Below are 13,956 nucleotides of genomic sequence, written 5' to 3' on the forward strand. Positions count from 1 at the left end.
ACTTATCCCAGTTAATAGATAATCCGGAAAGAGACCCAAATTTAGAAATACTATTCATAAAGGCCCCCAAAGACTCCTGTGCATCAACCAAGAACAATAACACGTCGTCTGCGTACAGGGCTATTTTTTCTTCATAGTTTCCATACCGAAACCCCTTTACGTCCCTGTCCCTCTGTATTGCCGCCAACAAGGGCTCAACAGCAATTGCAAACAGCAGAGGAGACAAGGGGCACCCCTGCCGCGTTCCCCTATATAAAGGGAAATCCCTCGACAAGACTCCATTTACCCGTACCCTGGCTCTTGGAGACGCATACATCAGCTGCACCCAACGTAAAAACCTTTCACCAAAACCCATACCCTTCATGACCACCCACAAATACCGCCACTCCACACTATCAAACGCCTTAGCGGCGTCTAAAGGCACCACAACCCTCCGACCCATATTATCCGCCTTTACCTGCATATTGAGAAACAATCATTGAAGATTACATGCTGTAGAACTATTGGGCATAAATCCAGATTGGTCCTGATGTATTAGTGTCGTTATCACCTTGTTAAGACGGTTAGCCAACATATTGGCCAAGATTTTGATATGTCGTTAATAACGAGATAGAGCGATAAGAAGCTGGATCCCTGGGATCCTTACCCTGTTTTGGCAGCACAACAATTATTGCCTCCCGCATGGACCTCGGCAGCTCCTCCTCCACCAGACCAGCAGCATACACCTCCAATAAGGCAGGAAGCCGTATCTCTTTATATTTTTTTATACACCTCCCCCGGGGTCCCATCTACCCCCGGGGCTTTATCATTAGGCATAGAGACCAATGCGGTGTCAAGCTCCTCCAAATTAAACGGCTCCTCGAGAAGTCCACGATCGGTCACTGAGAGTCTGGGAAGCTGAACCTCTGTCAAGAAACCATCCACCTCCTCCATCGTTGGTTGTACACGTGATTTATAAAGATCCGAATAATACTCCGTCATCACCTCCAAAATTGCTCTGCAACCAGTGTGCTCCTTCCCATCCCTTCCCTTCAAAGCGATTATATGTGTGGAGTCTCTCTGCGCCGTCACTATTCTGGAAAGGAGATGGCCTGCCCTGTCCCCCTCTTCAAAGTATTTAGCAGTTTGAAACATTCTCCTACAATCCGCTTTTTTCATTGCCATCTGACATACTCTATTCTGCGCAACCTTCAACCTCCCCTGTGCCTCTGGGGATTGATCGTTGATTAATGCCTCCTCAGCCTCCTCCAACTCTATTATCAACATCTGATCCTTCCTGCCTGTTTCTGCCTTGACTCGGGATATCCCCCTAATACAGAGCCCTCTGAAATAGGCCTTCATAGCCTCCCATACCGTCAATACCGAAGCCGACCCGTCATTAATTTTAAAATATTCCTTAATTCCCCCCCCCTATGTGTCCATCTAAATCAATAAGGTGTAGTCAGAACGGATTCAGCCTCCCCATGCACCCCCTAGCAGGTAGAGATCCCACACCCTCAAGTATCACACTCATGGGGGAATGATCAGATATTGTTCTAGCCATATATGTTACCTCCCCTACAAGGCCCAACATCTGTGAATTGCCCAAGGCCAGATCTATTCTTGGCAAAGAAGCGAAAGAGGACGAAAAACAGGAATACTTGTACACCCCAGGATGAAGCATACTCCATAAATCATACAGAGCAGTTTCCCTCAGGATGGCACCAAATGGTGTGCAATTACCACACGACTTTAATGATTCTCGTCTCCCCTATCCCAGTGTGCGTCCGGAATGTTGTTAAACTCCCCTATTAGCAAAAACGGTATCCCCGGTGTCTCCTCTATTCTCTCCAGAAGTCTGTGAAGCACCTTTCCACAATATGGTGGTGGAATATAAATTGAAACCAGCCACATCAGACTTCCATACAGTTTACAAAGTAAACATACAAATCTACCCAACTGATCTATAACCACTTTGTGATATACAAAAGGTACCCCAGCACAGATGAGGATGCTGACCCCCCTAGAGTATGCTGAATATGTGGCATGGTATCCCACCTGAACCCATCTCTTAGCCAGAAAATGCGTTCTCTCCTTCACCATATGAGTCTCCTGCAGACAGATCACTGACGGCCTGGCATAATTCAAAAATTTAAACACAGCTTGCCGTTTCACACCAGACACCAAACCCCTGACATTCCAACTCACAATTCTCATTCTTCCCGATATTTTCCCTCCCCAGTACATATTATCCCACATTCTTTCATCCATTTGCGGCCGAAGCCACAACCACAGTAACCATGGTGATGTACATTATACAAATATTTCCCCAACCCCACCCCCCCACACAACAGAGAAACATCCCCAACAAATCCCCATCCCATCCTAACATGGAGGGGAGAGCGCACTTTATCCGCAACAGTCTGTTAACCCCATCCAACAGTCCCGCCGCTTTGTCCCAAACTATTGGGACTAACCCATGACTTGTGGATTGCAGCCTATTTAAATTTCAAAAACTCAAATTCTCCCCCCCCCCCAAAAAAAAAAGTTATTTCTCATTTTCAATCAGGATCTCTATGTTTTTACATTTTTGTTTCATTCAGGTCCCTACAATATCGAATCATCTCAGTGGAGATCTTCAAGAGAATTTTTTGATTGACCCATCTAGGATGGATAGGGACAGGAACAAGATGGCGGAGAGGATATTACACGTCACCCTAGAGATCCTCTTCCGGCTTACTGGAGAGGTGAGAGATTCTGATGGCGTCACATTACATCATTCTTATCTATGGGAATAACAGATGGACAGAACTGGAGAGGTGAGGACTCTGGAAATGTCTGTAGTGAGATTTATTCATGTGTCTCTCCATAACCAGGATTACACAGTAGTGAAGAAGACCTCTAGTGAGCTCTGTCATGACCCTGTGTCTGAGGGATGGGGAAGACCCCTGAGTCTGATCACCGACCCTCCACCTCACCCCCTGATACATGAAGACATCAGTGACCAGAAGATCCTAGAACTCACCTGCAAGATGATGGAGCTGCTGACTGGAGAGGTGACACTGCTGGGAATGCTGGGACATTATACAGTAACTCTATGGAGGGATCGGGGGATGACGGTATCATTGTATGTGTCAGGTTCCTATAAGGTGTCAGGATGTCACCGTCTATTTCTCCATGGAGGAGTGGGAGTATTTAGAGGGACACAAAGATCTGTACAAGGACGTCATGATGGAGGTTTCACAGCCCTTCACATCACCGGGTAATGGACAGGATGAAAAATACACAAACTGTAATTATTTGTATGTAAAGAATGAATTCAGTCCCTGTATGTGTTTCCTCCAGTTCTATTTAGTAAGAGGACAACACCAGAGAGATGTTCAGAAGAACAGGACTGTTCAGAAGAAAATCCCAATGTTCCTCAAGATCATCAGGTATATGGAGAGAAGGTGGCATGAGATCTCCCCTATGATGTGTAGACGGCTGTTAAGATCTTGTGTTCTGTCTTGATTGATCCACCAGTATTATATAGTTTATACTTGTGTAATTAGAATGGTGGAGATGGCAGCATTACAGCTGAACATAGATGTGACTTCTCCATCTTCAGGGTAAAGATCTGACCTATAGTGATACTGCAGAGACAAATGTGAGGGGTGATGAGCGGTATAAAGAGAAGATTCCTATAGATGACAGCACAGGTGAGTAGTGACTACTAAATTCAGAGAATTCTGATTCTGCAGTGATTCTGAGTCACTGGATTCTTCAATTAAGTTTTGACCTACACATATTTTTGAAACTATATTTCTTTTTATTATTGCATTTTTATTGGGAAACATTGAAAGTGTAAAATTGAAATTATATTGTTTTTGCAAAATGAAAACTTAGAATCCAGTGCTGATCACCACAAATGTGGTTTCTGCACCCAACCACAGGAGACACTTTAATTTCATTTAGCTTTTCAGCAAATACGTTACTAATGCTTCCCTCCACCTTTTTAAAATTTGGCATGTCTTTCCATATATTAAATTAAAAAGCATTAGATTGTCACATGCCCCAAACCAGAACAATTGAAAGTAATGGCATTGTGCAAAGATAATATCTGGTCGCAGCAGAGACACATTGGTCCAGTCACTCAAATAACTAATTGTCACGGTTCCAACCCTCAGGGTGTCAGGGATGCAGTTACTGACAGCTCGACCATCCAATCTGATACAGGGGCATGCTGAAGCTGTTAGTACTTTGATTGACATCATTACCATCCAGTCTGGTTCAGGGCGGGGCTGAGCTGTCGGTGTGTTTATTGACAGCTCGACTATGCAATCTGTGACTGGGAGGCGTCGGCTGTCTCAGGTGTTCACTATCCTGGGTAATGGCCATGCCGACTTAACTGAGCAGCTTCTCCAAGACCACTGCCAGACGCACATCCATCTTGTGAGGTATGTGCATTGTGCTCACTGTGCCTTGAGATCTGTTGCCTGACTTTGGACTTGGTTCTGACCATCCGCTTGTTTAACGCCTTCAGTTCTGATCCGTTAATCTCCTTGCTTCTGACCTTGGAACGTTACCTGACTACGCTTTTGTCTCTTCCTTCTGTTTATGACGTACCCTCCTGACTTCTGACCTTGGACTCCCTGAGCACTCTGACTCGCAGCTTAGCCGTGAGAAGTGACTAGCGTCACATTACATCTGGCCCCTGACAGCACCCTGGAGGAGGTCCTCCTCCTCCTTGCTGGTACATGAAACACACGAGAGTTCAAATGTCTGGTCCCACTCACCAATCCTCAGTGTTTTTCCTGTCCCTGCATGGAGGGACACACGAGAAAGAGCTGTGCAGCTTACTGAGCTCAGGGGGATCGTGCGGTCTTCCAAATCCTTCCCCCTGTCAAGAGGCTCGGGGTCAAAACTTCCCAGTGGGGAGTCCCTCTACCCCAAAGGCCCGGAGCGGGATGAGGCTCCGGGATTGAGCTGCTCCCCCCGGTGGGAGGCTCTCGGCTCAAGACATGGCAGCGATCCTGGCGGGGCGTTCCTCCAGTCGGCATAGGCGCGCTGTCCTGGCGATGCTACACCCGGCGCGCGGCTTCCGGAAACAGAAGAGCTGCTTCACTTCCGGTTTTGTCGGGGCCGGCGAAACGTCACTTCTGGTGGTGTTCTAAGAGCGGGGAGAGCAGGCGCTCCATCAAGAGAAGGCACAGCACCACGGTCGCTACAGACATTAGCGTCCAGCATTCAGGGAGAGTTGTAAGGCTACGTTCACATTAGCGTTGCGCGCCGGTGCGTCGGCGACGCAACGCACGACGCACAAAAACGCGCGCAAAACGCGCGCAAAAACGCTGCGTTTTGCGACGCGTGCGTAGTTTTTTTACGAAAATCGGACGCACAAAAAATGCAACTTGTTGCATCTTCTTGCGTCCGACGCTAGCGTCGGAAACGACGCACGTGTCGAAAAACGCCACCAAAAAAACGCACGCGTCCCCTATGTTAAACATAGGGGCGCGTCGCCGACGCAACAGCGACGCACATTGGCGGAACGCCAATGTGAACGTAGCCTAAGTTATTTTTACCCTGCGCCCCCGGTCGTCAGGGGAGGAGTTCCAGCGGGTGGGAATAATCATATCCTGTTAAAGAAATTATAGCAGTTACATTTGTTAAAGAAATGGTTAATCTTCATCTTTTTAATATCTGAAAAATAGCTGAAAAACAAGTCTTGTACAATGTTATCATCTGAGTCTGATTTAGTACGATTTCCTGGATATCTTACATAACAGTGGTCAATAATTCCCAGAAAATGTCAAGGACATCTGGTTGTTGATTGTCTAGATACTGTTTTAGTCCAAAAACACCCAAAAATGCTGAATGCTCTGCCAGCATCTCATAAAACCACAGATATGTGCAAAGCTTCCCCGCATTCTTTCACCTAATTTATCTTGCATCCCAGGATGTGTATGTGCCAATTTATTATGTAACTCTACATTTCCTTTTGATCTTGGGCCTTTATACTGACCATTATACTGCGAATGGGTCCTCAGACCTGGGTATTTTCTTTGTCGCCACAAGCCCCAGAACGGTTTTCCGTTGATGCCTTTTTTGACAGTTTAGGTCTGATCTATGACGAACCTGACAGAATCCAGGTCACTGAGGCTAAGATCATGAACATGGCACAGAGGGGTCGCACAGCTGAAGACTACTGTACTGAGTTCCGGCAGTGGTCCACTGAAGTCCTATGGAACGATGCTGCTCTCATGTGCCAGTTCCAAAGAGGTCTTTCCGAGACACTCAAAGATGCTCTGGTCCTCCATGACGCCACTTGTTCTCTGATGGAGGCCATGAGTCATGCCAAACGAATCAACTACAGCAGGCCGCATGTTATTCTTCCCAGGAGCAGGTCCATTTACCCGAGGTTAGAGTTGCCAGTCTTCATGTTGCGGAGAGAAGACGGAGACAAGAACTCAGACTCTCTCTATACTGTGGTCTCTCTGGACATTTTTTTTAAAGGGAAGGTGCCATCAAAAAAAAATTTTTTTCAGAAATTGTAAAAATGTAAAGAATTAATGATTACATTTTCTTAAAAAATATTATCATTTGTTTATAATTTAGTAAAATATGAAAAATAATTTGAAAAGTTTTGGAATTTCCACTTTTCAACACTAGGGGGAGCAGCTGCTGAAATTTCAGAAAAACCTAGTGTAGAAATAGCTCACATTACAGCACTGCAGTAATTATGGGCGGAGTCTGCTGACGTGTGATGTCTCCTCTCCTCCCCTTCTGGGTGTTTGCTAAGGGATTAGAGAGGATGATATTCAGGAACCCAGTGAGCAGCCATTTTGTTGGTGACTGCAGAGTATGGCTGCCGTCACACTATCAGTATTTGGTCAGTATTTTACCTCAGTATTTGTAAGCCAAAACCAGGAGTGGAACAATTAGAGGAAAAGTATAATAGAAACATGTGCACCACTTCTGCATTTATCACCCACTCCTGGTTTTGGCTTACAAATACTGAGGTAAAATACTGACCAAATACTGATAGTGGACGGCAGCCTTAGGCTACTTTCACACTAGCGTTGTTGGCTGTACGTTGCAATGCGTCATTCAGGAGAAAAAACGCATCCTGCAAAGTTGTCTGCAGGATGCGTTTTTTCCCCATAGACTAACATTACCGACGCATTGCGACGTATTGCCACACGTCACAACTGTTGTGCGACGGTTGCGTCATGTTTTGGTGGACCGCCGCCACAAAAAAAGTTACATGTAACGTTTGTGCGTCGAGTCCACCATTTTCGACCGCGTATGCACGGCCGAAACTCCGCCCCCTCATGCCCAGACCTAACAATGGGGCAGCGGAAGCGTCGTAAGACTGCTTCTGCTTCCCACATCGGACATTTCTTTCACAGCATACGTCGGTACATCGGCCCGACGCACTGCGACAGGCTCGTACCGACGCTAGTGTGAAAGCAGCCTTATACTGACAAGTAGACAGTCACCAAGGATGGCAGGCAGCAAGGATTCTGGGAGATATGTGGTGGAGGGAGCAGGGTGACAGCAGCACAGAGTATTTCAGGAGAGCAGTGTGCTGGTCTATGTGGGCCCCCTGTTCGGTGTGCGGAGCTGCCAGGGATTGTACATAGAGCGCTGTCTTTTATACACATGGATGGACCGTCTGCTCCACAGAAATCCAGGAAACATTTCTGCGGATTGAGGGCCTGGTCTGATCCAGACTTTGCATGCAGACCCCATTCCCCTCCTCAGATCCTGTCTTCTCCATCCTGTCCTGGCAATATGTGAAAGCGAGGTGACAGGCGAAGTCCGGGGTGACGCTGGGAAGGAAATGTAGCCATATAGTAACAATAAAAATGAGACCCCTCTCTTCAGCTGCCTCACCAGCCTTCCCCTGACTGCACCTAACTGGAGGTCATGCTGCCCCCTCTATTACCCCAGACCCGCGTGCAGGTGCTCAGCCAGAACCACCATAGAATGGGTCCGCTTTCTGAAGATAATACTGCCATAGTGTTCTCACATAATACCGCCATATAGATCACACACAATACTATCAAATACAGTGGGGCAAAAAAGTATTTAGTCAGTCAGCAATAGTGCAAGTTCCACCACTTAAAAAGATGAGAGGCGTCTGTAATTTACATCATAGGTAGACCTCAACTATGGGAGACAAACTGAGAAAAAAAAATCCAGAAAATCACATTGTCTGTTTTTTTAACATTTTATTTGCATATTATGGTGGAAAATAAGTATTTGGTCAGAAACAAACAATCAAGATTTCTGGCTCTCACAGACCTGTAACTTCTTCTTTAAGAGTCTCCTCTTTCCTCCACTCATTACCTGTAGTAATGGCACCTGTTTAAACTTGTTATCAGTATAAAAAGACACCTGTGCACACCCTCAAGCAGTCTGACTCCAAACTCCATTATGGTGAAGACCAAAGAGCTGTCAAAGGACACCAGAAACAAAATTGTAGCCCTGCACCAGGCTGGGAAGACTGAATCTGCAATAGCCAACCAGCTTGGAGTGAAGAAATCAACAGTGGGAGCAATAATTAGAAAATGGAAGACATACAAGACCACTGATAATCTCCCTCGATCTGGGGCTCCACGCAAAATCCCACCCCGTGGGGTCAGAATGATCACAAGAATGGTGAGCAAAAATCCCAGAACCACGCGGGGGGACCTAGTGAATGAACTGCAGAGAGCTGGGACCAATGTAACAAGGCCTACCATAAGTAACACACTACGCCACCATGGACTCAGATCCTGCAGTGCCAGACATGTCCCACTGCTTAAGCCAGTACATGTCCGGGCCCGTCTGAAGTTTTCCAGAGAGCATTTGGATGATCCAGAGGAGTTTTGGGAGAATGTCCTATGGTCTGATGAAACCAAACTGGAACTGTTTGGTAGAAACAAAACTTGTCGTGTTTGGAGGAAAAAGAATACTGAGTTGCATCCATCAAACACCATACCTACTGTAAAGCATGGTGGTGGAAACATCATGCTTTGGGGCTGTTTCTCTGCAAAGGGGCCAGGATGACTGATCCGGGTACATGAAAGAATGAATGGGGCCATGTATCGTGAGATTTTGAGTGCAAACCTCCTTCCATCAGCAAGGGCATTGAAGATGAAACGTGGCTGGGTCTTTCAACATGACAATGATCCAAAGCACACCGCCAGGGCAACGAAGGAGTGGCTTCGTAAGTAGCATTTCAAGGTCCTGGAGTGGCCTAGCCAGTCTCCAGATCTCAACCCTATAGAAAACCTTTGGAGGGAGTTGAAAGTCCGTGTTGCCAAGCGAAAAGCCAAAAACATCACTGCTCTAGAGGAGATCTGCATGGAGGAATGGGCCAACATATCAACAACAGTGTGTGGCAACCTTGTGAAGACTTACAGAAAACGTTTGACCTCTGTCATTGCCAACAAAGGATATATTACAAAGTATTGAGATGAAATTTTGTTTCTGACCAAATACTTATTTTCCATCATAATATGCAAATAAAATGTTAAAAAAACAGACAATGTGATTTTCTGGATTTTTTTTTCTCAGTTTGTCTCCCATAGTTGAGGTCTACCTATGATGTAAATTACAGACGCCTCTCATCTTTTTAAGTGGTGGAACTTGCACTATTGCTGACTGACTAAATACTTTTTTTCCCCACTGTAGATCACACAATACTGTCATACAGTTCTCACATAATACCACCATATAGGTCACACATAATACCGCCAGTGTTCTCACATACCGCCATATAGATAATAATAATAATAATAATTTTTATTTATATAGCGCCAACATATTCCGCAGCGCTTTACACATTATAGAGGGGACTTGTACATACAATAGACATTACAGCATAACAGAAATACAGTTCAAAACAGATACCAAGAGGAGTGAGGGCCCTGCTCGTAAGCTTACAAACTATGAGGAAAAGGGGAGACACGAGAGGTGGATGGTAACAATTGCTATAGTTATTCGGACCAGCCATAGTGTAAGGCTTGGGTGTTCATGTAAAGCTGCATGAACCAGTTAATTAATTTTTTTTTTTTTTTTTTAATATAGGCCACACAGGGATCGTTAGGTTAATGCATTGAGGCGGTAGGCCAGTCTGAACAAATGAGTTTTTAGGGCACGCTTAAAAGATCACACATAATACCGCCAGTGTTCTCACATACCGCCATATAGATCACACATAATACTGCCATAGTGTTCTCACATAATACCGCCATATAGATCACACATACCGCCAGTGTTCTCACATACCACCATATAGATCACACATAATACTGCCAGTGTTCTCACATACCACCATATAGATCACACATAATACTGCCATAGTGTTCTCACATAATACCGCCATATAGATCACACATAATGCTGCCAGTGTTCTCACATAATACCGCCATATAGATCACACACAATACCACCATATAATTCTCACAATACTGATCAAGCATAATACCACCATACAGATCACATAATACCGTCATATAGATCTCACATAATGCCATAATACAGCATGACGCTCGCAGCTCCTGTTATCGTACACATTGAGTTGCGTGTGCAATGGGGAAAGATATGCAGGGGGGAGAGGAGTGCATAGAAGAGGATTAGATACACGGTTCACCAGACAGTATCACACAGGAGAGGATTAGATACACGGCTCACCAGACAGTATCACACAGGAGAGGATTAGATACACGGCTCAGCAGTCAGTATCACACAGGAGAGGATTAGATACACGGCTCACCAGACAGTATCACACAGGAGAGGATTAGATACACGGCTCAGCAGTCAGTATTTCACAGGATTAGGCTATGTGCACACGTCAGGATTTTTTCCTGACATAATCCTGAGAATTCTGCCAGAAATCCGCGTGCTTTTTTTGCGCGGATTTCTTGCGGAATTTGCGCGTTTTTTGCGCGGATTTTTTGCGTTTTTTTTTTGCTTTTTTTTTTTATTTTCCGGAATGTCCTTTTTGATAGGAAATCCGCAAAAAGATAGAGCATGTCCGGATTTTTTGCGGTATGCGTTTTTTTTGCGGAAAAAAACGCTAACATCTGCACAAAAAATGCGGAATGCATTCTAAATGATAGGATGCATAATGTTAGCTTTTTTTTGTGGATTTATAGCGTTTTTATGGCGAAATTCCGCAAAAAAAAAAACCCTAAAAATCCGGACGTGTGCACATAGCCTTAGATACACAGGTCAGCACAGGATAGGATTAGATACACGGTTCACCAGACAGTATCACACAGGAGAGGATTAGATACACGGCTCAGCAGACAGTATGACACAGGAGAGGATTAGATACATGGCTCACCAGACAGTATCACACAGGAGAGGATTAGATACACGGCTCACCAGACAGTATCACACAGGAGAGGATTAGATACATGGCTCACCAGACAGTATCACACAGGAGAGGATTAGATACACGGTTCACCAGATAGTATCACACAGGAGAGGATTAGATACACGGCTCAGCAGACACTATCACACAGGAGAGGATTAGATACACGGCTCAGCAGACAGTATAGGATTAGATACACGGCTCAGCAGACAGTATCACACAGGAGAGGATTAGATACACGGCTCAGCACACAGTATAGGATTAGATACACGGCTCAGCAGTCACTATCACACAGGAGAGGATTAGATACACGGCTCAGCAGACAGTATGACACAGGAGAGGATTAGATACATGGCTCACCAGACAGTATCACACAGGAGAGGATTAGATACACGGCTCACCAGACAGTATCACACAGGAGAGGATTAGATACATGGCTCACCAGACAGTATCACACAGGAGAGGATTAGATACATGGCTCACCAGACAGTATCACACAGGAGAGGATTAGATACATGGCTCACCAGACAGTATCACACAGGAGAGGATTAGATACATGTCTCACCAGACAGTATCACACTGGAGAGGATTAGATACACGGCTCAGCAGTCAGTATTCCACAGGAGGATTAGATACACGGCTCAGCACAGGATAGGATTAGATACACGGTTCACCAGACAGTATCACACAGGAGAGGATTAGATACACGGCTCAGCAGACACTATCACACAGGAGAGGATTAGATACACGGCTCAGCAGACAGTATAGGATTAGATACACGGCTCAGCAGACAGTATCACACAGAAGAGGATTAGATACACGGCTCAGCACACAGTATAGGATTAGATACACGGCTCAGCAGTCACTATCACACAGGAGAGGATTAGATACACGGCTCAGCACACAGTATTACACAGGAGAGGATTAGATACACGGCTCAGCAGACAGTATCACACAGGAGAGGATTAGAAACACGGCTCAGCAGACAGTATCACACAGGAGAGGATTAGATACACGGCTCAGCAGACAGTATCACACAGGAGAGGATTAGATACACAGGTCAGCACAGGAGAGGATTAGATACTTGGCTCAGCACAGTATAGTGATAGATGCAGGGTCTGATGTCCTGTGAGGAGCTGCAGTGAGACAGGGTCGGAGCAGCACAGAGATTCTCCCCCATCCCCCTCTGTTACCTCTCTGCAGCTCCTGATAAGAGGACATCAGACCCCAGCACTTCACCCTCTCTAGCGATTCTAGAGATTATAGGCAGCAGAGGACAGGGAACGGCCGCTGAGTGTGAGGGGAGACAGATGGAGCTGCTCCTCCAACAGCACGGCTCTACAGTGGAGCTCACAGTCAGGTACACTCCACTGTAGGCTAAAGCAAGATGGCGCCGATCTCCTGCCTCTGCTGTGGTGTGGAGACCGCCCAGGGGGCGTGGCCACATCAGAGCAGAGAAGCTTATAATGCTAGCTATGGGGTCGGACGCCGACTACTGATCTCTATGTCCAGGGCAGCCGTATGTGAAGACTGTAAGTGTCGTGCAGCTACACTTACAGTCCTGCAAATGAAAATGGCGGCGCCCAGTGGCAGAAAAAAAAATGAATAAAAAAAAAACAATAAATACTATGCACTTGAAAATAACTTATGAAAATAAGGAATTAAAGAGGTTTTTTTTTTTTTTTTACAATATTAAAACGCGGCACCTTCCCTTTAAGAGTTGCCCAATTCTTCCTCAAGCTACCAAACCATCAGGAGAACGGCTGAGTCTGAATGACGACTAAGGAAGTCACCCAGACTCCCAGGTACCTTTTTCGTCTGACAAAGTACTGATTAATATGATGATTTCCTTTGAGAACCAGGTGTTATCAACATTGGCATTCATTGACTGTTGATCTGCTGTTAACTTTATTGATTCAGGACTGGTTCTGAAATTAGGGTTAGGGACAGTTAGTTTAGAAAGACACATTCAAATCATCACCCTTGAGAAGACAACATTGGCTCACAATTTGGTCAATAGAGCAACGGTGGATTTCACCAAGTGGGTGCACTCCACTCTGAATCCATCTCCTGTTTTGTCTTGGATAATTTACCTGTTAGTTTTGTACTGGGGTTTCCATGGTTGCAGACTCGCAATCCAGTTATTGATTGGTGTCTGAAAGAGATTGTGAAATGGAACCCCAACTGTTCCAAAAAATGTCTAAAAAAGGTACAAACATACTCCCATAGTCTAGAGGGTTTTCCGGAGTACCTGAAGGACTTTGGAGATGTGTTCTCAGAAAAAGATGCGGAGATACTTCCTCCCCATCGTTCCTATGATTGTGCAATTGACCTTATTACTGGCACCAAACTGACAAAAGCTCGCCTTTACAATTTGTCGGGGCCTGAATGGACCGACTTGAAAGAATGTTAGTGAAAGTTTACGGAAGGGTCATATCTGTCCTTCCTCCTCCCCTGTTGGATTTTTCTTTGTTAGGCCCCATTCACACATCAGTTTTTTGCCAGCAGTCACAATCCGTGGGCTCGACGGATCCATTGCAGATTGTGAAAAACTGATGTGACTGATCCGTTTTTTGGACTGATCCGACTAGCGGATCTGGCTAATTGGATTGGAGCATGCTCAGGTAAAA

General features: G+C 45.4%; 1 protein-coding gene across 1 annotated transcript in view; it reads left to right on the plus strand.

Moving 5' to 3' along the window:
* LOC138664038 (zinc finger protein 1 homolog) overlaps positions 1-13,956 on the plus strand; it is a 44,410-nt gene that overhangs the window by 18,189 nt on the left and 12,265 nt on the right. Inside the window, exons 2-6 of the mRNA XM_069750451.1 lie at positions 2,583-2,726; positions 2,856-3,035; positions 3,118-3,241; positions 3,325-3,413; positions 3,587-3,677. Coding sequence (XP_069606552.1) covers positions 2,583-2,726; positions 2,856-3,035; positions 3,118-3,241; positions 3,325-3,413; positions 3,587-3,677 — 628 coding nt within the window. The remainder of the gene's footprint in view (positions 1-2,582; positions 2,727-2,855; positions 3,036-3,117; positions 3,242-3,324; positions 3,414-3,586; positions 3,678-13,956) is intronic.

Source organism: Ranitomeya imitator, chromosome 2, assembly GCF_032444005.1.
Source record: "Ranitomeya imitator isolate aRanImi1 chromosome 2, aRanImi1.pri, whole genome shotgun sequence".
Lineage (NCBI taxonomy): Eukaryota > Metazoa > Chordata > Amphibia > Anura > Dendrobatidae > Ranitomeya > Ranitomeya imitator.